This window comes from Nothobranchius furzeri, chromosome 9 (genome assembly GCF_043380555.1).
Source record: "Nothobranchius furzeri strain GRZ-AD chromosome 9, NfurGRZ-RIMD1, whole genome shotgun sequence".
Taxonomy (NCBI): domain Eukaryota; kingdom Metazoa; phylum Chordata; class Actinopteri; order Cyprinodontiformes; family Nothobranchiidae; genus Nothobranchius; species Nothobranchius furzeri.
The window spans coordinates 56,865,823-56,889,236 of NC_091749.1; the positions used below are offsets into that span (position 1 = coordinate 56,865,823).

The 23,414-nt window shown below is 42.8% G+C and overlaps 2 protein-coding genes across 3 annotated transcripts in view; both read left to right on the forward strand.

Annotated features, from left to right (window-relative positions):
- The window catches only part of LOC107395763 (chromodomain Y like 2), a 127,958-nt gene that overhangs the window by 13,697 nt on the left and 90,847 nt on the right, over window positions 1–23,414 (forward strand). The window lies entirely within an intron of this gene.
- On the forward strand, window positions 1,710–5,918 carry LOC129156210 (interaptin-like). The gene has a single exon (XM_054735809.2). It carries the CDS (start codon window positions 3,066–3,068, stop codon window positions 5,916–5,918), a length of 2,853 nt encoding a protein of 950 aa, XP_054591784.2. The 5' UTR covers window positions 1,710–3,065.

A 23,414-nucleotide genomic window follows, 5' to 3' on the forward strand; every position in this document is an offset into this window, starting at 1 on the left:
AACTAAATGAAGTGGAGACTTCTTGGATGCTCTATTAGTGCAATTAATACCACAGCAAGTCATTTTGTCCAACAATTGCACAAATAATATCCAAAAAGAACGCATAAAGGGCACAACGAATGGTCTAAGTTGAGAGACTAAAAATTGCGCAACAGTTTTCAGGCGAGGCCGAGGCTCAGGCTGAGGCATTTCCTCGGAGCTAGCTTTGCGGTCACGTGGATCTGATGATCATTAATTATGCAGAATTTTAGGCATTTAATACACTTAAACAGAAGAGTGACAAAAAATTCACCCCCCTCAGAGTTGTCATGAGTGTAAACTGGATCTATTAAACCTAAAACATGTTTTGGAACCAGGCTGTAAACATGTTTATTTCTGCTGTGAAATTGGTATTTTTTAACATGGGAGTCAATGAGGATTTGCTCGCTCCTGACACCAGCCCCCAGCGGATGAGGGTGGAACTGCAGTTTTTGTCACTTCCGTGTTGGCTTCATTTTCATACCAGTATTATGGGGGCTTGCATCCAACATTCAAAAATAACACAACCCCCCTCCCTCTTTCCCTCTGCCCACAATGGTGGGTATCCCTCCCCTAACTGTTAGACCTCCGTTATCGCTGAGACCGATCCACACTTGTGGGGATCAATCTTACCACTCTTTTGGTTCTTAACCTACTTCAATCCTTTAACTTGCTTTCTAGTAGTCAAAGTGTCAATCGATTGATACAAAACATTTATTAATAGAAAGCGGAAAAGAAAAAAGAAAAAACAACAACATAATCAAAAAGGCCACTCGATTTGTTATCTTCTTTTGCATCCTACAAATCAATAAACTACTAACTTATAGGATTCCAACCTTACATTCCAACCATACTTCCGCACCCTCTGGTAGGTTCATGAGCCGTAGGTCATTCATACGTGACCTGGTTTCTAGATCCACAAATTTGTTCTCCATGGTTTAGTTTTTAGCTTGTACTAATTTTAGCTTGCAGGCTAACCAGCTCATCCTCCGCACTGGAGATGCGTTCTTCAGCTTGCGACATACGTTCTCCGCAGTCGTTAATATCTTTCTTCACCTCTTGTAATGTTGTTGCCATATTATCCAGCCTTGATGCGAAGCCCATTTCCATTGAGTGTATCTTTGCCAGTATCTGGTCAGCTTTGGTACCCACGGGTTCATTTTCGTTGTCAGTCTGCGTAGCCATGGCCTGGTTAGCTTTAGTTGCATCACCTCGAAGACTACAGTCAAACAGGCTCGCTTTTTTAGTTGTTCCTCCTTTTCCCTTCTGTGACAATCGCATTAGGCGTTGTTCCGCAAAAACGTCCTGATTTTTAAGTTAGTAGTGAGCAGGAGAACGTTAGAATCAACTTAGCAGCAGAGCAAAAAAAAACACGTCCTCCTACATGGCCGCAATAACCGGATCCCTCAGCTTTTGTTTTTTACTATGAACTTTTACTATAATTGATCTTTTTTTTTTTTATCTGTCCTGAAAATAAAGTCATACAAATAAAAATACAACATTCATCATTTTATATTCAGATTGACAGTAAATAATTAAACACCCCTTATTTTAAATAATGAAACACATTATGGCAAATCTGTTTAATTAAAATGAATAAAACTAAATGCAGCAATTTACTATTTAATTAATTAATTAATTAATTGGTGTGTGTGTGTGTGTGTGTGTGTGTGTGTGTGTGTGTGTGTGTGTGTGTGTGTGTGTGTGTGGTCCATTTTGTATAAAGAAAAAAGCAGCTTAGTTTCCTCCACTTCATCACAAAAGAACAAAAGCAATGGTTCAAACATTTTATGGCCAAAATACTTTTAAATAATTGAGTTTTTCAGCTGACAACCAAAAACAAAGAATATGACTAAAATATTGTATATTTTTAAAAATAATAATCAGTGTTATTTTGTAAATGTCCCAGTCTCTAAGTGACCCAGACCTGGAGGATCTTCTACAACACAACCAGGAATCAGATGTATTAAATATGCACAAACATCCATATGATAAATGTTCTGTTGATGGTACAAAGCATCAGGCATAAGGACCACAACACCACAACATCAACAGGTCACCAGGGGGCATGTTTAATTGTAATCAGAACTATAACAACAAAGAAAAAAGATTCAATTCAATTAAAAAATACTTTTTTAATCCCAGAGGGAAATTGATTGCTGTAGTAGCTCAGAATAATAATAATAATCAAGTCATCAAAGAGTTGTTGTACATTACAACGGCTGTTGGCAGGAAGGATCTCCAGTAGCGGTCAGTGTTGCAGCGAAACTGAAGAAGCCTCTGACTGAAGACACTCTTCCGTTGTCGGACAGTCTTGTGAAGAGAATGCTCAGGGTTGTCCATCATTTTCTTGATTCTCTGGAGAATCCTCCTTTGCATTATCTCCTCCAGTGGTTCCGAAACAGCCGAAACTCTGGCTGAGTCCTTGAAATGGCTTGGAGTTCCTCCATCTTGTTGGCCAGTGATCTCACATTGCCCATTATGATCGATGGCAGAGATGGTTTGAATTTCCTCTTTCTCTGTCTCCGTTTTGCTCCCGCTCTGCATCCACGCTTTTTACGTTTTAGCTCATTTGGGATTTGAGGCTTCAGTTGAGGTATTATTTCAGCCTTTCCAATGTTAATCAGCTGCTCTTGATGTTAAACCAGCTTGTTGCCATGGTTACGCATCATAACAAATGTTCAAAAAGTGAAAAAAGCTAAAAAATAGCAGTATAAATCCTCCAAGCTTCACAGCACCAGAAACAGAAAAGTAAAGTGTCCAACAAATACAGTTTTTCTTGAGAAACTAGAAGAAAAAATGTCCAAGAAAAGGCATAACTTACATATATTCAACAGAGCTACTCCAACATGCAGCCGCCCAGAGCAGCGCAGTTCCGGGGAAAAAAAAAAAAATGATAATAATAATGGTCAGGGAAACGGAATCTGGCAGCATCAGCTTCCTTTGATGATGTCATAAAGGGGACAGTCCTATATAAAGGGCAAACATAAAGCAGGCACACAGAAAGCTTCATTTGCAGATTGGTTTTAGACCTGAACAGACCTACAATGGCTACTGGTGGACCACACGAGGGAAACATGGAGGTATTTTCAGACATATATGAAGCTGAATTAGACCAAAGGTATGAGCTTTTACAAAGAGAATTACGAGATCTGGAAGTCAAAAAACTAGTTTTTGGTAACCAGGAACGCGACTTTGAACAAAGGGTGGATGCGTTTGAGAAAAACATAGCTCGCATCAGGGAAAGTCTCCAAGAGGAAAAACAGAAATTGGAAACAAAAACGCAGGATCTAGAGAAAAGAGAATGCCACTTTGAGGATCAACAAAAGAAACTAACGAATCATGTTGATGAACTAAAGATGAACTCTCAGAAAGGAAGAGATAATTTTGTTTCAACTCAGTTACTCGACGAACACAGAGTAAAGATTGAGCTGGAAAACAGGGAACTGCAGAAACAAAGACAAGAAATTCAAGATGAGTGGAATAAGATTAAAGAAACTCAAATTGCAAATTGTGAGATGGCCAAAAACTTGAATAAGACACAAGAGAAAGTCGGAGATTTATGGAAAGCTTTACAGGTAAGCAAAGAGAGATCAACAGAAGAAATTAATAACTTGAAAAGAGATCTGGAAAGACAGAAATTAGAGTTTATCGAATCTAAGGAACAAACAGAAAGGGAGTTAACTGCAGAAAAGCAGGCTCTCCGCGATGAGAAGGAGCGTTTAAACGCTGGTAAAATTACTCTACAGAACCAGATTGTTGAGTTTCAGACTGAATCAGAGCAGATCCGACAGATTCTGCTCAAAGACAAACTAGATGTTCAACTTCTGAGAGAAAATCTGCAGGAGGACAAATTGGAGGTAATGAAAACAGCAGAAGGGTTCCAGAAAGATTTCAACGAAAGTTTACAGGATTTGAAGGAGAATCTGGAAATTCTGAGTCTTGAGAAGAGAAGTCTGGAGGAAGAGAAACAACGTTTCCTGATGACCAAGTCAGAATCAGAGAAGGAACAAGGGAGGATTTACAAAATCCTCGAGGAAGAATTAGACAATTTGCATTTGGGAAAACAAAGTCTGGAAACACAAGTGATGGACTTTAGGGAAGAAATTGCTGCAGCAGGTAAGATCTTAAAAGAGAAGGAAACTGCTCTAGAAGAAGGGCTGGAGGGTCTGAGACTCCAGAGAGAAACTCTGGAGGAAGAAAAGACAAATTTCCAGTTAACAAAGTTCAGATCGGAAGAGGAGAATAAGGGAATACAGGCTTACCTCCAACAAGAGCTGAAAAAATTACGAGTTGGGCAACAGAGTCTAGACAAACAGATGATGGAGTCTGAACAGAGAGAAGTAAATTCAGAGCAGATCATTCAAGACATTCGACGGGTTCTTCAAGAAGAGAGAGACTGTTTAGTAACGCTCCGACAAAACCTGGAGGAAGAGAAACAACGTTTCCTGATAACTAAGTCAGAATCAGAGAAGGAACAAGGGAGGATTTACAAAATCCTCGAGGAAGAATTAGAAAATTTGCGTTTGGGAAAACAAAGTCTGGAAACACAAGTGACGGACTTTAGGGAAGAAATTGCTGCAGCAGGTAAGGTCTTAAAAGAGAAGGAAACTGCTCTAGAAGAAGGGCTGGAGGGTCTGAGACTTCAGAGAGAAACTCTGGAGGAAGAAAAGACAAATTTCCAGTTAACAAAGTTCAGATCGGAAGAGGGGAATAAGGAAATACAGGCAAAAGAGCTGGAAATATTCCAAATCAGGCAACAAACTCTCATCAAACAGATGACAGACTCTGAAGAGAGAAACATAAACTCAGAGCAGGTCATTCAAGACATTCAACGGCTTCTTCAGGAAGAGAGAGACTGTTTAGTAACGCTCCCACAAAACCTGGAGCAAGATATACTAGAGTTTATGGAAAAAAGCGAAGCAGAAACTCACCTTTTAAAGGAGAAACAACAAGCTCTGGAAGAAGGGGTTGAACTTTCGACTCAAGATGCAATTAGTTCTTTGGAAGCGAGAATGGACGAAATTGACAGACATATTGGACAATGTTTCCAGCTTCTTCAAGAGGAAGAGGGGCATTTAGGACAGATTGGGCAGGAGCTGGAAGCAGCATTTTTAAATGTCGAAGACGAGCTGCCACCTGTGGAGGACGAGTCAGACAGTCCCACAGCTGCGTCTGAAGATCTGGGGGAACTGAGTTTAGAAAAAACTGTGACTACCCAGGTACCCAGTGACGGGAACCCAACTCTTCATAGTCCTCATGATGATGATGATGTCAGGGAACTGAGTTTAGAAAAAACAAAGACAAATTCAGAAGAGGAGCATAAAGAAAAGTATGAATGCTTCCTAGATGAGTTCCAGTATTTAGAAGCTGGGAATCAGAGTTTAGAAGAACAGAAGATGGACTCTCAAGAGAACGAAAAAGATTCAGCCCAGATTCATCAGGAGGCGCAAACTCTGGCTGACCATGTCTTGGGAACTGGATACCTGTTAGGTACCCAGTACCTTGGTACCCAGCAATGGGTTAGAGGGCACTTGTTACTTGGTACCCGATACAGGGGCCCTGGCTACGCAGTATGTCCTCATAATGATGAAACACAAACGATTGAACTAAGGGAAGAAATGCAGAAAGCATCTTTAAACGTCGAAGACGAGCAGCCACCTGTGGAGGACGAGTCAGACAGTCCCACAGCTGTGTCTGAAGATCTGGGGGAACTGAATTTAGAAAAAACAGTGACTACCCAGGTATCCAGTGACGGGAACCCAACTGTTCCCAGTCTTCATGATGATAACGATGAGCTTCCAGAGAACCCCGGGCCTGCCCATGAGAGCGCTGAAGAAGACTGGGAAGCTGAAGAGCCAACGCCTTCTACATCTGGCCTAGGATCCAGCTGGGACTAATCCGACTTCTACTAGAGACGTCTTCTTCCAGAACACCAATGAAGATCAGAAAAGCATATAAAAGTGAAGTAGGGAGCTTGGCATGGGTTTAGATTTTTTAAAACTAGGAAACAGAGAATTTGAATCAGGAAAACGTAAAATTTTCAGAGAGAAGAAACTGAATGGGTGAGAGAGTAGATGCTGCAAACCTGCAGGAACAGGATTGCAGGCAGAGGAAATAATACGAGCAGCCAATCTAAATTTAGTAAGTAGTAACACACAGTAACACGAGGGATTAAACAAAGGCTCAAAGTTTAGAAGAGCAGAAAATTAACCTGTAGTTCTTCAAGAGCTTCTGCAGGAGGAAATAGGAATGGGTTAAAGATTTTAGCTCTAACAATTACGCTTATCAGAGCTTCTAGTTTCCGTAGACTAAGAGTCAATACCTTAGATGGGTTGGCTCTTGATTTAAAATGCCACTACATTAGAGAGTTTTTACACTATGTGTCTAGGATGTAGCTTCTTCCACCACCAGGTACTAAAATACAAACGAAGAAAAAAAAACGCAGCACAGGTGACATCTCAACCGATCAAATCATTTCTGTGTCTTCCGTGTGCTGCGTGGGGGTTTTCTCTGGGTGCTCCAGTTCACCCCCAACACAAAATCCTAAAATCCTGACACGTTAAGCCTAATTTATACTTCTCCGTCATCACCACGAGGGAGAGGCACGCTCGCACGGACGGAGACAATTTGCCCTCAGACTTCTCCGTCTCCTGCGGAGTGTTGCAAAGCAATTCCCCGCTAGGACATTTAACCCTCTCAGGCTTAAAATAAGTGGGGCCGACTGGAGCTATCCGAGCAGGGCCGACCAGGTCCAGATGGGAATGGCCCATAAGAGTCAATACCTTAGATGGGTTGGCTCTTGATTTAAAATGCCACTACATTAGAGATTTTTTGCACTATGTATCTAGGATGTAGCTCCTTCCACCACCAGGTACTAAAATACAAACAAAAGAATTACCAAAAAAAAAAAAAACGCAGCACAGGTGACATCTCAACCGATCTAATCATTCCTGTGTCTCCATGTGCTGCGTGGGGGTTTTCTCTGGGTGCTCCAGTTCACCCCCAGCCCCAAATCCTAAACTCCTGACACATTAAGCCTAATTTATACTTCTCCGTCATCGCCACGAGGGAGAGGCATGCTCGCACAGATGGAGACAATTTGCCCTCAGACTTCTCCGTCTCCTGGGGAGTGTTGCAAAGCAATTCCCCGCTAGGACATTTAACCGTCTCACCCCCAAATTCCACTACCTCCGCTCCACTGCGCTCTGCTCCGACACGAACGCCGGAGCAAAATCGGTCCCGTTGTAGTCAATCAAAGCAATTCCACTACTGCGGCCGTGCTCCGGCAGTGCGGCGCCGTGCGCCGCCCTCTGTTCCGGCGTCCGGCAAAAATAGAATCGATCCTATTTTCGCCGGACGCCGGAGCACCTCCGCAGTAAATGGACAGAAATCACAACCGTCCAACAGGAAAAGGAGCGGGCACAACTTCCGTTTTTCACAATACATCGATAAACAAAAGGCGTTTTTTGTTTCATATGCACAGGTTTAACAACTTTTAACAACTATCAGTGGCGGCTGAAGTTTAAATGCACAAAAGTAAGCCATAAATACAGTTTCCACTATCAAAGTAGTCACACTTTGTTGATCCAAACACTGCTGATCTCTCAACACAAATGATAGGCAGATTAAACAGTTCATTTCGATGCTTCTCCCACACAACAGGTGTTTGGATCTAACTTCCGCGTTTCTTGCTCGGACTGTATCGCAAGATCTCGAAAATCCCGCGCATGCTTATTTGCCCACCTCAGGTCTCCGCACCGGAGTGGAGCCGTTGTAGAGCGGGTAGCAGTAAAAATTGAGTTCGGAAGCGAGCGGCAGCGGAGGGCGGGGGCGGACCGGAGCGGAGCGGAGGTAGTGGAATTTGGGGGTCAGGCTCAAAATAAGTTTTGATAAAAGGACCCACACCTTAAGCCGGGCGTACACTGTGCGACTTTTTCACTTTTTTGAGCCGATTTTCCAGTCGTGCGAGAATCCACGAGATCGGGGCGAGTTTTGCGCCGCGCGGTCGTGTAGTGTACAGGGGGTTACGAGAGGCGATTAACACCACGTGACCAGCTGCCGATCAGCAGTCGTGAGGTTGCACGGACTTCTGGTGTGTTTAATATTTCACTCGTCCCTCGTGAGGGTATCGCACTGTTGAACCAGCGCTGCGAGCAGCTACGATCCAAAAAGTATCAGAACCGCTCACGGCGCATGCGCGCGCAATCCTGCATCAACGCCGGTCGCTCGCTATTTCCCTAATAACACACGCGGTTCGTTTTTGTTTCTACACGTTTTTTTTACTCACAAAGATTGTCAAGAAAGCGTGTTTGTCGTGTTCATGTAAAATTAAACTGATCACAAAACACAGATTTACTCTCTTTATTTCGTTTTCCTCATCCAAGCCCCATATATCCCTGCGTGTCCTCCTGCAGCAAGGAGGCAAGACAGGCAAGACAAGACAAAAAAGTCTGACGTGTTGAGTAAAAACTGCTATTTTTAGCACATTTTTAGGGCCGACGTGTTGCTACCAGACGTACAGTGTGAGCAGTCAGGTCGCATGCGAGAACTGGGTCGTACAGTGTGAGCGCATGACTCGTGAGATCTGCTCTGCGAGGAAGTCGTACAGTGTGAGCTGAAGCTGAACGCTGCGAGTGAAAAAGTCGCACAGTGTACGCCCGGCTTAAGTCCTTCAGGGGTACTTCTGAGTTAAAAATGCTCACGAAACACGTATGTGGAGTAACCAGGTACGTAGGCTTAAACTTTGCAAATCTTCAACGCCTGCCTCCAGAGGGTTTAAACACGATGAAAATATACTTTATATCAAACATCTCACATCAGTCCAGTTAATTTAATAGGTTTTAAAGATCATTGTCACGGTTCTGTCATGGATCTGTATTTCTCTACATGGACTCATCATGTTTTGCTCCACTGAGCTTGTTGCAGGTGGGCGTGTCGGAGAGTCTCAGCTGTGGCTGATTTTCCCATCAGCAATTCAATTCAGTTCAACTCAAGTTTATTTATAAAGCGCCAAATCACGACAAGAGTCGTCTCAAGGCACTTCACACAGTAAACATTCCAATACAGGTCAGGGGTCTCATTTGTCAAACATTGCGTAGAATCCTTACTAAAACCGTACTTAAGCTCAGCAAAAAAAAAAAAAAGTACTTACCCCAAGTAGGTTTGTGATCTATCAACCATGGAGTACGCACAGCTGCACGCAATCTCCGCTTCATAAATCAGAGACTAAAGAGAATGTTTCTCAGCTGTATTTTAGTCACATCCTGCACTCACCACGCCCACTTACTGCCATAAATAGTCAATGCAAAGTGCCTTGTGGATCTCATGCATATACATAAGCCAGCTGTTGCAGCGTTCCGCCAATGACGATGGCGACCGTAGATCAAGGCAGATCAAGGAGGCACAATTTCACAGAAGCAGAAATTGAGGTACTTGTGGGTGAGGTGGAGAAATGAAAGGAAGTGCTTTTGCAAAACAAATAAGAGAAAATCCACAGAGTGGCACAGTGTTGCTGAAGCCTTCAATGCTGTGAATTCTTCAGAGAGATCTGTGGTGGATATAAAAAAATGGTCCAATCGGGATTAGATCCCCAGACTCCTGAGTGAAAGTCACACACGCTAACCAGTCAGCCAAACACAGATTTCCCCTGTTCAACTAGCCAAGGCGCATGATCAATTGGGTCACAGTGACAGGACACGCACTGTCACAGACGCATGACATTCTGTCTCAATCTGCCCCCCTGCTGATATTCTGCATTCCGTATTCTGCGCTTCAGGCTGTGTGTGTGCACGCGTGCATGTTTGTGTGTGTGTGTGTGTGTGTTTGTGTGTGTGTGTGTGTGTGCATGTGGCCCCCCCACATGCACACACACACACACACGCACGCGGGGGGGTCTTGTCTGTGTGAAAACGAAGCTGTAAAAGAGATAATGCTGCTGGATTTCATAATTGTATCTTCTCAGCAGCAGCACTGCAGGTGCTGCCCATGTCCAACATGTGCATAAGCCAGGTCCTTAGTCAGCTTAAATTTGCACACATTTTTCCGCTACGTTTTCTTTGATAAATCCTAAAGTTTGCGTGGAAAGTTGCTTACACAGTTTTCCAACCCCGTTTTGTGCGTAAGCAAGCTTGTTAAATGAGGCCCCAGTTCATTAAGCCAATCAGTAAAAAGTTTCCTATACATACCAAGTAATGTTTCTATAGTTACATTGTGATTTCTTAGTAAATGTGCGTAATCACCACTCTGGCACAGGTAGAGGGTCTTAAATGCATTTTAATGAGTACTTAGAGATTGTTCTGTTTTTCTGGCACCAGATGACGGTTGTTTCATGCAGTGGCGGATTTAGCAATTTGGGGGCCCAAGGCGAAAGCAGACATGGGGCCCCTTACACAAAATTTTCGACAATCTTACCTTTAACTGGATTTGCGAAACTCTCCCCTCTTCTGACATGAGTTATTTCCCCTTTTTATTAGTCCTCCTCTTTTTTCCTGTATTTCCCTCCCTTTGAGCGCTTTCAATATTTGCTCTGCTTTCTTTTTCCTGTCAGTGCTCCTGTGCTTTTGCCTTTGTTTTTTTTTTCTATTTTCCATTTTGGTCTGTGTTTTCCTCCCTTTAAACATTTTCCATTGTCTTTCCTTTCAGCTTCCTTTTGATGTTTACATCAAAAAACGACGTCACTTTCAGAAGTGAAAATAAAAGCTTTTATGAAGCATGCTGCTTCTTTCTCTTATTGGAGCCATTAGGATAACTCAGTTTCATGCTTAATGTTTTGGCTATCGCTTTGGGTTTGTTACGAATGCTCCCGCCTTTCTTCTTATTATTATTTGTGGTCTTATGGCACTTGGCAAACAACAATTTGGTGCATTACCGCCACCAACTGGATTGGAGTGGAATGACTATCAATCACTTCCTGTTTGTGCATCGGTGTCTTAATAACCCTCTTACGACCATAATTATAACAGGGCCGCCTGGTGTTTTTTTTATCTAATGGCTTTAAAATTGTAATAAAAAGTGCAAAGTGTGTGTAACTGTTCGCCTTTTTTCAGAACAACCTCAGCTTTCAGTGTATGGTTTGTATTTAGAATTTATTTGTATTAAAGCCTTTAAAAATCAGCTTAAAGGTGAAAAAAGCAAAAAATGATTGAATTTTTTACATTTATTACTGAACAAGAACTTCAGAATTACTGGGCAAACAATTTGGAATGAACACTTTAAACTTTGAACTGTAATGCATCTATTCTTAAAAAAGTTTGAACCTTGGTATCTTTTTTAGCAGTTTTTAAGACCATTTATTTTTGTAAACTTTCAGACGTTTTTATTTGATGTGGTAGACATTGAAGCAGTTTCTCTCCAGCTGCAGGCAGAGTCCTGCACACCTCACACTGCCATGGGGTGCTTCACTTGCACACCGTGCACTGCTATACCAGAAACTTTTGTTTTAGCAAAAATAATTATTTATTGTAAAAATATAAATAATGCTTGAATGAAGCTGAATCTTACAATTGGCAAATAGTTGAGGGTTGTTCAAATAAAAAAAATAAAGACTGAGCAAACATTCATACCTTGGTTCACTGGATATCTGTCCTTCTTTGTGGTCACTATCTTCAGATATAAGCCTTCTGGGACACCTAATAGATCATGTTGTTTTTCTTTGAGGCATTTCCATAATTTCATGCCGGCTTTTTATGCAAGTTAGCTTCCCCATTCCGTTATTCACTTTCACCGCTGAGCTGTGCTCCTTTTCAATCAGGCTGTACAGCAGGATTTCCCCTTGTAGCGATATTTTCCATAACTCTTATTGCTTCATGCTATAAATCAATGGAAAGCTGCATTTATGTACTTTTAGGAATCGTTGGAATATTTTGAATCTGATCGGCCATTCAAAAGTTTTAAAATGAAGCATTTTGGATGACAAACTCTGCACGTCTCTGAATCTGTGTTGTGATTTGTTGCGCTCAAGACAGGCAATGCCGGTGGCTACCGTAATGTATTGTACATGCCCAAAAAGGACCATTTTTAATCTTTTCAGCACTTTTGGAATTTTAATGATATCTTGAACGGTTCTGGAATTATGGTAAGGAGAACTGTGCATGTCCAAACCCGTCGGCCGCGAACTTGGTAATAAGAATATTGTGGCATTAACAGAGGGGTGCCGGTGGTCATGCCCCCCCCCCCCCCCCCCCCCCACACACACACACACACACAAGGGGGCCCCAGGCGGCCGCGGACCTTTGTCTAATGGTAAAACCACCACTGATTAAATCCATCCTCTTATGGATGATCATTTTAGTGGGAACCCCACTCTTCTTTCTGGCTGCCTCAGCCTTCTAGGCTGAGTGACCTTCTCTAAGAAGAGAAATGTTGGATGTGTCCATTTGGTTTGAGCTAACCGGTGTGGCATAAACTCATCCAGCTGCGCATTATTCCAATAGCAGCTAGCTTAAGGGCTAAGACTTGACGAAATAGAACGTTGCATACGCATTGTGACCCCAGATTCTATGAGTCTAGTCGCATCCCTTAAGCCAGTGGCCCCACTGGTTCTGATAGGATCAAGAGTCATTGGAGGCGATCAGTGGAGTCGCTCCACTTATATACCCATGGGGGTGCCCACCATTTAAGCTCTTCATGACTGGCTGATGCTGAGATCACCATTTCCAATAGCAGCTAGCTTAAGGGCTGCAACTAGACTCATAGAATCTGAGGTTACAATACGTAACCAACGCTCCGCTGTCTCGGACAAACTAAACACTCCTCTCACTCAGCGCCAAGTTTACTCAGCTATTTGCCGACGTTGAAGCCCAGAAACGGAGATTTTAACCGCTCAGTAATGTGTTCGTTCACAACTGACAGAGAAAGTTTTCCAACTAACTTCCAGACAGAGCTGATATAACTCCAGTGAGCAGCGACACGCTCAAATCAGCATGACTCTGTGGCTGCTGTAGTTTTTATTTTTCCTCCCCGACACACAACAACGTGGTCAAGCTGCTCAGACGCTCTCCATGTTCAGCGGAACAAACCTATGTGAGCACCTGTTGTCATCTAATGTTGTCATTATTATGATGAAGATGAACAAAACAACAGGAGTTTCCTCAGCTCAGAGCTCAACCCAGGTATCTGGCTGGAACAGGTGAGCATCACAGTAAATCAGTGGAGCAAACTGAGCTTTAAAATCTTGGTTTTATCTTCTAGTTAAGAAGATGCTCTCTGAAGAGCATGGTCTTCAGGAGTTTCAATTTTCAAGAAACTCCTAAGACCCTGTGTAACTACAGGGGTCCAAAAAAGAATGGCCACGCATCATACTGATGTCTTCGGATGTTTATTTTGCTCTCTCTCTCTCTCTCTCTCTTGTCTTCAGACACCGTGAAAACTGAAGAAACACAAAGTTTACACCATAACTGTTTTAACTTATCAGTCTCTCATATCATTGTCCATAAACAGTCTCGAGCAAGCAGAACAGAAAGAAAATGCGCAATAATGAATCACAAAAATGTCCTCTCATTACCAGTGTAGAACACATATGCAACATTATACAAACATTATAAATGAAACCATACCGTGTGCGCCTCTTGGACCACATGCAGAGTGACATTAACGTCGAGGCTGTAGACGCATCTGTAGCTATGTATCCATGCTATGGTTGCTATGGTAGCGCTGTCAAACAAACTCTGATCATGTGACCATTACAAACTCTACCTCATACAAACTTTACAGCAAGTTACATATTTAACAAACCCATATTTTGTAATCACATATTTTAGACATGTTTTTAAATCAGTGTTACACTTTTATCATCTTATCTAGTAATTAAATGAACCAAATTAAGCATCTCTCTATCACAGAAACATTTGAAATAAACAACTTTATTTTAACTGTCTCAGGGACAGTTACACCCTGCTCTTCAGAGAGCATCTTCTTAACTAGCACCTTGCCTGCACCTGTCCCCCATCTCTACTGTCCACTCCTTGATCCCTACTCTCCATGACTGATGTCAATGTTGTTGTTGTTATTGTTGTTGTTAGCCTCAAGGGCAAAATGCCGATTATCACTTGTAAGTCACTTTGGACAAAAGCGTCTGCTAAATACATAAACATAAACATCTTCTTTTTCTGCTTCAAAACATGAAAGCTAACAGGTGAGCTATTGCATTTTCATTTAAGATAAAATTATATTTTTATTTTGTTGTTGGCCCGTGAGAAAAGACTTAACTTACAGTAAAACAGGAACTGGAAAGGCTGCAGATAGATGAATAGAATAGAAAATCCCTTTATTGTTCCTCAGTGGGGAAAGCTAGATGTCACAGCAGCGATGACACTTATTACAGGAGAAAAAAAGGAGAATAAAAAATTTGAAATATGAATAAAAAACAAGAAAACATAAATCCTGAATTGATTTTAAAAATGCTGAATATACCACAAGTAATGAATACCACTGATGCGTTTTATTTCAAATTAACTTGCTCGTGTGTTATTTGGTTATTCCACATTTGGTGTTAATGCAAAAATACGTTTGTTTCCAAATTAAAAGGTTCAAAACTGCATATATGTTGATAAAGAAAATGTGCAAATTTGCCGTCACTTTTTCAAAAAATATTAAGTTTGGCCCGCAACTTAGTCCCAGATTTTCATTTCGGCCCAGTGTGAATTTGAGTTTGACACCCCTGCTTTACAGGGTTAATGGTCAGATCCCACCACCCGCCAGAATGCTGCACTTGCAAGTAACTAGGGTTGCAACAACGAATCGATAAAAATCGCTGAAGAAATGCATTGGCAATGCATTTTTTCATCGATTCTTTGTGTTGTGCAACTTTTTTTTTGTGTTGTGCAAACTTTGTGTAACAGTCAATGTGTGCAGCTCATCTGTATGCGGCAACAGAGCAGACCAAGGCTGATCAGAACAAGAGAAACATATGTCGCACGTGTAATGAAAACATCTCAGTGTGCGATAAACTATTTTTAGACGTAGCACTCGTGCGACATCTAAGTTACTTTTTTCCCTCACAACTTATGAACTAGAACATCAATTTGTGAAGGGCTAGAAATGAAAATATTGACCTCTGTTATTTTCCTCTGAAATGCTGAAGATAGTAAAGATGGAACAGTTGATTTAAAAGATGCGACAGCGCTGTCAGATGGAGACCGACTATAGTGAATTTTACTTTCATGTCTCGAGAACTCAGTTATAAAAAACTCTAAGGTAATCAAAAAGTGGTCCGAGAGGACTGGATTATGTGGAAATATCATTATTTCCTCACACTCTATGCCATAAATCAGCACAAGGTCTAATGTATGATGGCAGGAGTGGGTGGAGCTATGTATTCTTTGGGTAAAACCAATTGAGTCTAAGATATTACAAAAGGCTACATTGACATTTTTCAATGTCCACATGAATGTTAAAATCCCCCCACTATAATGGCCTTATCAGCACTTAGCATCAAATCAGATAAAAAATCAGATCTGATCCAAAAAGTCAGAGTAAGGGCCTGGTGGATGATACAAAACTACAAACATGAGTGGTTCTACAGTTTTGCAATCTGGGTTAGGAAAACTAAGAATAAGATGTTCAAAAGAACTGTAACTATTAATTGGTAAGGGATTGATTAATAGGTCTGAATGAAAAATGGTTGCTACTTCTCCTCCTCGCTCTGTACTTCAAGAAATATGGAGTCGTCGTCGTCTTCCTCCGCTTATTCGGTCGCGGGGGCAGCATCCCAACTAGGGAGCTCCAGACCGTCTTCTCACCAGCCACCTCCACCAGCTCCTCCGGCAGGACCCCAAGGCGTTCCCAGACCAGATTGGAGATGTAAACTCTCCAACGTGTCCTGGGTCGACTCGGGGGCTTCCTGCCGGCAGGACATGCTCGAAACATCTCCCCAGGGAGGCGTCCAGGAGGCATCCTGATCAGATGCCCAAACCACCTCAACTGACTCATTTCGATCCGAAGGAGCAGCGGTTCTACTCCGAGTCCCTCCCGAATGTCCGAGCTCCTCACCCTATCTCCAAGGCTGAGCCCGGCCACCCTACGGAGGAAACTTATTTCGGCCGCTTGTATTCGCAATCTCGTTCTTTTGGTCATTACCCAAAGCTCATGACCATAGGTGAGGATTGGGAAGTAGATCGACCGGTAAATCGAGAGCCTGGCTTTCTGGCCCAGCTCCCTCTTCACCACGACAGATCGGCTCAGCGTCCGCATCACTGCAGACGCTGAACCAATCCGCCTGTCGATCTCCCGATCCCTCCTACCCTCACTCGTGAACAAGACCCCGAGATACTTAAGCTCTTCCGCTTGAGGTAGGACCTCTCTCCAGACCCGGAGTTGGCAAGCCACCCTTTCTCGGTCGAGAATCATGGCCTCAGATTTGGAGGTGCTGATCCTCATCCCAGCCGCTTCACACTCGGCCGCGAACCTACCCAGCAAGAGCTGAAGGTCAGAGCTGGATGAAGCTAGGAGGCCCACATCATCCACAAAAAGCAGGGACGAGATTCTCTTGCCACCAAACTCGACACACTGCTGTGCCTAGAAATTCTGTCCATAAAGGTAATGAACAGAACCGGTGACAAAAGGCAGCCCTGATGGAGTCCAACCCTCACCTGGAACAGGTCCGACTTACTACCGGCTATGCGGACCAAACTCACGCTCCTATGGTAAAGGGATTGAATGGCCCTTAACAAAAGGCCACTCACCCCATACTCCTGGAGCGTCCCCCACAGGGTGCACAGGGACACGGTCATAAGCCTTCTCCAAATCCACAAAACACATGTGGATTGGTTGGGCAAACTCCAATGCCTCCTCCATCACCCTTGCAAGGGTATAGAGCTGGTCCACAGTTCCACGGCCAGGACGAAAACCTCATTGCTCCTCCTCAATTTGAGATTCAACTATCGATCGGACCCTCCTCTCCAGTACCTTGGAGAAGACCTTTCCAGGGAGGCTGAGGACTGTGATCCCCCTATAGTTGGAACACACCCTCTGGTCACCCTTCTTAAAGATGGGGACCACCACCCCGTTCTGCCACTCCACAGGAACTGCCCCCGATGACCATGCAATGTTGCAGAGACGTGTCTACCACGACAGCCCTACCACATCCATAGCCTTGAGATACCCAGGTCGAATCTCATCCACCCCCGGGGCTCCGCCGCTGTGTAGTTGTTTCACTACCTCAGCAACTTCTACTCCAGAGATTGGACAGTCCATCCCCAGGTCTCCTGGCTCTGGCTCCTCCTCGGAATGCACGTAGTTGGGATTGAGGAGCTCCTCAAAGTATTCCTTCCACCACCCGACTATAGCCCCAGTTGACGTCAGCAGCTCCCCATCCCCACTGTAAACAGTGTGAGCGAGATGCTGCCTCCCTCTCCTGAGGCACCGGACAGTGTGCCAGAACCCCTTTGGCGCCGATCGATAGTCTTTCTCTATGGCCTCACTAAATTCCTCCCACGCCCGAGATTTTACCTCGGCAACTGCCACTGTTGCACCCCGCTTGGCTATCTGGTACCCGTCTGCTGCGTCCGGAGACCCACAGACCAGCCACGCCCTGTAGGCCTCCTTCTTCAGCCTGACGGCTCCCCGAACCTCTGGTGTCCACCAGCGGGTACGGGGGTTGCCACCACAACTGGCACCGGCCACCTTGCAACCACAGCTAGCAACAGCCTCCTCAACAATCGCAGAGTGGAACAAGGCCCACTCGGAGTCGATGTCCACCACTGTGCAATATGGTGATTTAAATTATTAGAAGGAGCTGACTCATTTAAAGTAACATAGCCCTCTTGCTGCAGCCAGAGTTCTGGGAAATAGAGCAAAGAAATCTGAATATCACAAGTCAGGTCATTAATTAACAAAGTCTTAGAAAAAATAGACCTAATGTTCAATTACCCACATTTAATTTTTCTAATTTTCTGCTCAGTTGAATTTGGTCTAATATTTATGAGATTTCCATGATTTGCTTTATTAAGCCTGATATTTAATCTGTGTGATTTTGGCCGTCGGCTGGACACTGTCTCAATGGGGTAGTGGGTGGGTAACAGTACAGAAGCTGCAGAGGGGTGTGTTAACTATGACTCTGCTTCCTGGTCTGGACCCTGGGTGGTCACGGAGGACTAATAGAATTGGCCATGTTCCTAGAAAGAAGAGCTGCTCCATCCAAAGAGGAATGAATGCTGTATCTTCGCATCAGACCAGGTTTTCCCCAAAACATTGTCCCAATTATCAATGTAGCCCATGTTGTTTTTTGACATATTCAGTTTCCATTTTAAACAGAATTCAAACTCAAAGAGGCTAATGATGAACAATGGTTTGCTCATTAAAGAGGAGAACCAAATGTGCCTGGAATAGTTGTGTCTTGAGCACATATAAATATTTTAACACTTAGGATTTTTTTCATTCAAGATTTCTGCATTTTCCATGATGAGGCCAAAAATACCTGCAACCAGAACATTTCCAGGTCTTCCACATATTTCTAACTATTTCTACTACACATCTGGGCTGCATGGTGGCACAGTTGATAGCACTGTTGCCTCGCAGCACGAAGGTTGCAGGTTCGAAACTCGGCTGCGGCCTTTCTGTGTGGAGTTGCATGTTCTCCCCATGCATGCGTGGGTTTCCTCCGGGTACTCCGGTTTCCCCCACAGATCACAACATGCCCTATAGGTTATAAATTGTAAGTCGCTTTGGATAAAAGCGTCTGTCAAATAAATAAACATAAACATCTGATTCAGAATAAAAAAAAGTGCCCTGGCGATCCTACAATCCACATATCACAGGTTTGTAGATTTTACGAAATCCAACACAGTCCAAATTCTGTTCAAATTAAATATTTAGCTGATGCTCACCAGTAAAAATAAATAAATAAATAAAAGATTTTCTGTGTTTTCATAGACCTGCTCTGTTTTTTTTTTTTTTTTTTTTAACTCTAATGGAAAGTTTGTTGCCGGAAACTAAAGGGCTGCCCTGGGATTGAAATTGGTCAGAACCAGGTGTAAAATTTATTAGAGCAGGCAGTTTTAATCCTGCTGCAGAAGACATAGAGGGTAAAATAATGAACAGCTGTTGTGGCTCTGATATTTAGGCAACTTCAACCGAGACCTTATGGAGTTGGTAAAATATGCGGACAAAACTAATATTGTGTGAGAAATCAAACTATATCAAGGAGATGCAAGAAAATAGTAGATTAATGACCTGACAAATGATCTGGGTTTCATGTGTAAGCAGCTCATCATGTAATAGATACATTTTCCTGCATTTTAATGTAACAGAAAAGAACAATAAATTATGCTAAAAATGCATTAACAGTGGAGTGCTAGTATGGTATAATTTTGTTAAATCTTGCTTTTCTGTTCATTCCTGCTAAAGTTTGACAGTTTGCATTGAAGTTACATTTAGCTAAAAAATTAAGTATGTTTGCAGTAAAACTTTTTGATCAAACATTACAACAGCAACACAAAAGTACAACTTGTAAGGATTATGCATCTGGCATTAGCAACACATCTTAACGTTTTGTTAGAGCAATTTTTTGGTATTCACTCATTTTGTGAGCCTTAATTGCTGTCAGGTGTGTATCAGCCACAGTATAATTGGAACCTGATTGCCAGCTCTTGGATAGCATTAGTATGCACTATAGCAAGGGTGGGCGATGTTTGTCCTCAAGGGCCACCATCCAGCAGGTTTTAATTGTATACCTGCTCCAACACGCCTGATTCCTAGATGAGTCACCTGGTCAGCAGCTCTTCAGGCTCTGCATTAACCTGTTAATCACCAGCAGATACAAACCATGTGTGTTTAAGCAGAGAAACAACTAAAACCATCTGGATAGTGGCCCTTGAGAGCCAGAATTGCCCACCCTTGCACTAGAGTGACCAACATCACCACAATAGTTGGCCTTCAATAACTCTTATTTTAACAATGTGATACCCTTCATGAACAAAATGTGACGATGCTGGTGACCAGTAGGAGGAGCCTCCTTTCTACCGAACGTGAAAGCACCGTAAAACGTACTTTGTTGCAATTAGCCACTGTCATAGTGGATGGGTTCCTTTCCATGGGCTGCAAAGTATAACATTTTGAATGCATTTCAGAAGGGAAGGGGCACTTTCATTACATTTGGGGTCTTATTTTTAATGAGATATGCTTCCAAAACACATCAAACTCTGCACTTTTCTGCACTGAAATGTTTGATGTTTTTCCTGGGATCTGCTTTAGCCACTCCTCCAGTTTGGGGGTTACTGCCCCAAGCACCCCGACGACCACGGGCAACACCGATGTCTTCACTCTCTAGACTTTCTCAAGGTTTTCTTTGAGGCCGTGGTACTTCTCTAGTTTCTCATATTCCTTTTTCTTGATGTTGCCATCCCTTGGTATTTCAACATCAACCTCAATGGCTGTCCTCTGTTGTTTGTGCACTACCACAATGTCCGGTTGGTTTGCCATCCCCATTTTGTCAGTGTGGATCTGAAAGTCCCACAGGATCTTGGCTCGCTTGTTCTCTACCATCTTAGGGGGTGTTTCCCACTTTGACCTTGGGGCTCCCAGTCCATACACTGCATAGATGTTTCTGTACGCGATGCCATCCACTTTATTGTGGCGTTCCATGTAATCTTTCCCTGCCAGCATATTACACCCTGCAGTTATGAGGTGGATTGTTTCAGAGGCCTCATTGCTTAGCCTACACCTTGGGTCTTGTCTGGTGTGGTAGATCTTGGCCTCTGTTGCTCTGGTGTTCAGGGCCTTTTCCTGTGCAGCCATGATGAGTGTCTCTGTGTTGTCCTTCAGACCAGCTCTTTCTAGCCATTGGTAGGATTTCTTGATATCAGCAACTTCACTTATCTATCAGTGGTATATCCCATGTAGGGGTTTTGTCCTTTCTCAATGGTATTTCCAGCACCTCCTCCTCTGTTTGCCATTGTCTGAGACATTCACTGAATATTTCATCTGTTAGGGCCATGTCCTTGATGTACTTATGGATCTTAGATGTTTCATCCTGGACAGTGGCTCTCACACTCACTAGTCCTCAGCCTCCTACCTTACGGCTAGTGTACAGTCTCAGGGTGCTGGACAAGGGATGGAACCCTCCATGCATGGTTAGGACCTTCTGTGACTAAACATCTATGGCTTGTATTTCTTCTTTAACCACCTTATTATTCCTGCAGGATATCTGATTTCTAGCAAGGCATAGCTGTTTATTGCCTGGATCTTTTTCTTGCCATGGAGCTGACTTCTTAGGACTTGCCTTACTTGTGTAACGGAACGAAATGACGGTTTTCCACCTAAAAGTCATTTTCCCCCTCTCTTCAGCAAGAACTAATCTGCATGAGATATTGTCCAAGGTCTCTTGCATCTGCTTCTAAACTGTTTTCCTTTCCAGCCCAAGAGAAGAATGAAGACAAAGGACTCTTTCTTTTTAATAAATCCAAGAACTCTATTTTTAATATGCTAATCAAACAAAGTGTTACTCAATAATAAAATGTGAACCAATTTGTGAAATGAAAATATTAATTACTTGATATTATAATCCTTCAGAATATAACAAGTAATATAACTTTAAATGTTTCCACTAGAGACTGATCACACGTAAGGTTAAGCCACATCACACATTGCTTTTACTGATCCAATCAGAATCTTCCAGATCTGACTGAGGCGTGGTTGTGGTAAATCTGTCATATTTTCATTCGACCGTAAATCAAAACATCCGAGTTATAAAACTATGCCCACGTCATCTTTAACTCGAGTTAAAAGCGTTCTCGAGAAGTTGTCGGAGTGGCCAATCCGTAACTTTCCTCTTCAGCCGAAAAAAACAACGACAAGCTGGATCAAATCTGTTGCTGTTCCAACTGCTGCAACGGATAAAATCTGTTGCAGTTCCAACTGCTGCAACGGATAAAATCTGTTGCAGTTCCAACTGCTGCAACGGTTCCTTTCAGAATAAAAGCTGAACCATCACTACCCCGTTTTGGGTCTCGCTAGATGCCAATAAACTGTTGTGACCCGGAAGTATCTCAAAGAATGGTCTGGTCGGCAACCGCTACTTTTCCTACCGGCTTCGGTTCCAGAGAGGGTCAAGCTAGACCTCGACATTCCTGATCTAATGGGGACTTCCGAAAGGGTACGTAGGCTGACAGAATGGCGTCTCAATGTGTGTTATGAATCTCCAAATCAAAGCTTAGCGTGAAGACATCACCTTCACTCCCATCAGAACTAATCGTTTCTCCAGATTTGCTGGTTCTGAACAACATTCCACACGACACCATTCTCCGTCTCACCTCACCTTAGTGACACCATACATTTAGTGTTTAAAGTTAGTCTAGTTTTAATTTGTTTAGTAATAAATCTTTAAACTTTTACAACTTGACTCTCTTTCGTTTGTCTCTGAGTTAATACAAAGTTGTTACATAATCCCTGCAATAAAAAGTTCCAATCTTCCGGTTAAAATTACCCAAAGATCCATAAGATTTCATATTTACTATGGAATCTCATGTCTTATGGCTCATTAAATAGATGGAAATTAACCCTTTACACTCGCTGTAGGTATTTGGCTGTGGCTCTTTTCCTTGTGGCTTCATCAAGATTGCCATTTGCTTGTGGGATACCAAGGTACTTGCAGCTGTTCTTAATGTCTGCTTTTGTTCCTTTTGGAAGTGAGATCCCTTCTGTGTGGACTACCTTCCCTTTCTTTGTCACAATTTGACCACACTTCTCAAGTCCAAATGACATTCTGATATCAGTGCTGGAGATCCTGGTGGTGTGGAGTGAGTCAATGTCTCGCTCTCTTGGCATACAGCTTTGTCATCCATGTAGAGAAGGTGGCTGATTGAGGTTCCATTCTTGAGTCGGACTCGGTATCCAGTATCGGATCCGGTAGCCAGTCTTGATTATGGGCTTAAAACAAGTGTGTAGTTTGCAAAACATGCATCACAAATTTATTTTAGCAACCAAACAAACCTTCATCAGGAAAACCTGGTTTGGTGGCTATATATTTTCATCTTACATTTTACCTAATTTTTGTCTTTGGTGTATTCTTACTGTGTCTAGTTTCTAATTACATTTTTGGTTCTTTTTAAAACACAGGAAAGGTTTCTCTTTACCTTGCTAATGTTTCATTTGCCGACTGCAAAACATCCTCAGAGCTGACGCTGATGGTGGCGTCACTTCCTACTCCATTTATCCACTGGCAGCAGAGGACGTTGTCGCCCTTTGCTGCCCGCTTTACCCTCTCCAATGATGCAGTCCCATGCACGATCCAATGTGTAGACCCCATCGTCTCTGTTCATAGTCGCGCATCCACGTCTACTTATCTCTATAGCTTCTTTTATCTATCTTTTGTATTTCTGTTGTTCTGTGTTTATGATCCTTGTGTTGTCCCAGTCCATTATATGGTTTTCTCTTGTACAGTGATTTGTTACGGCTGACTT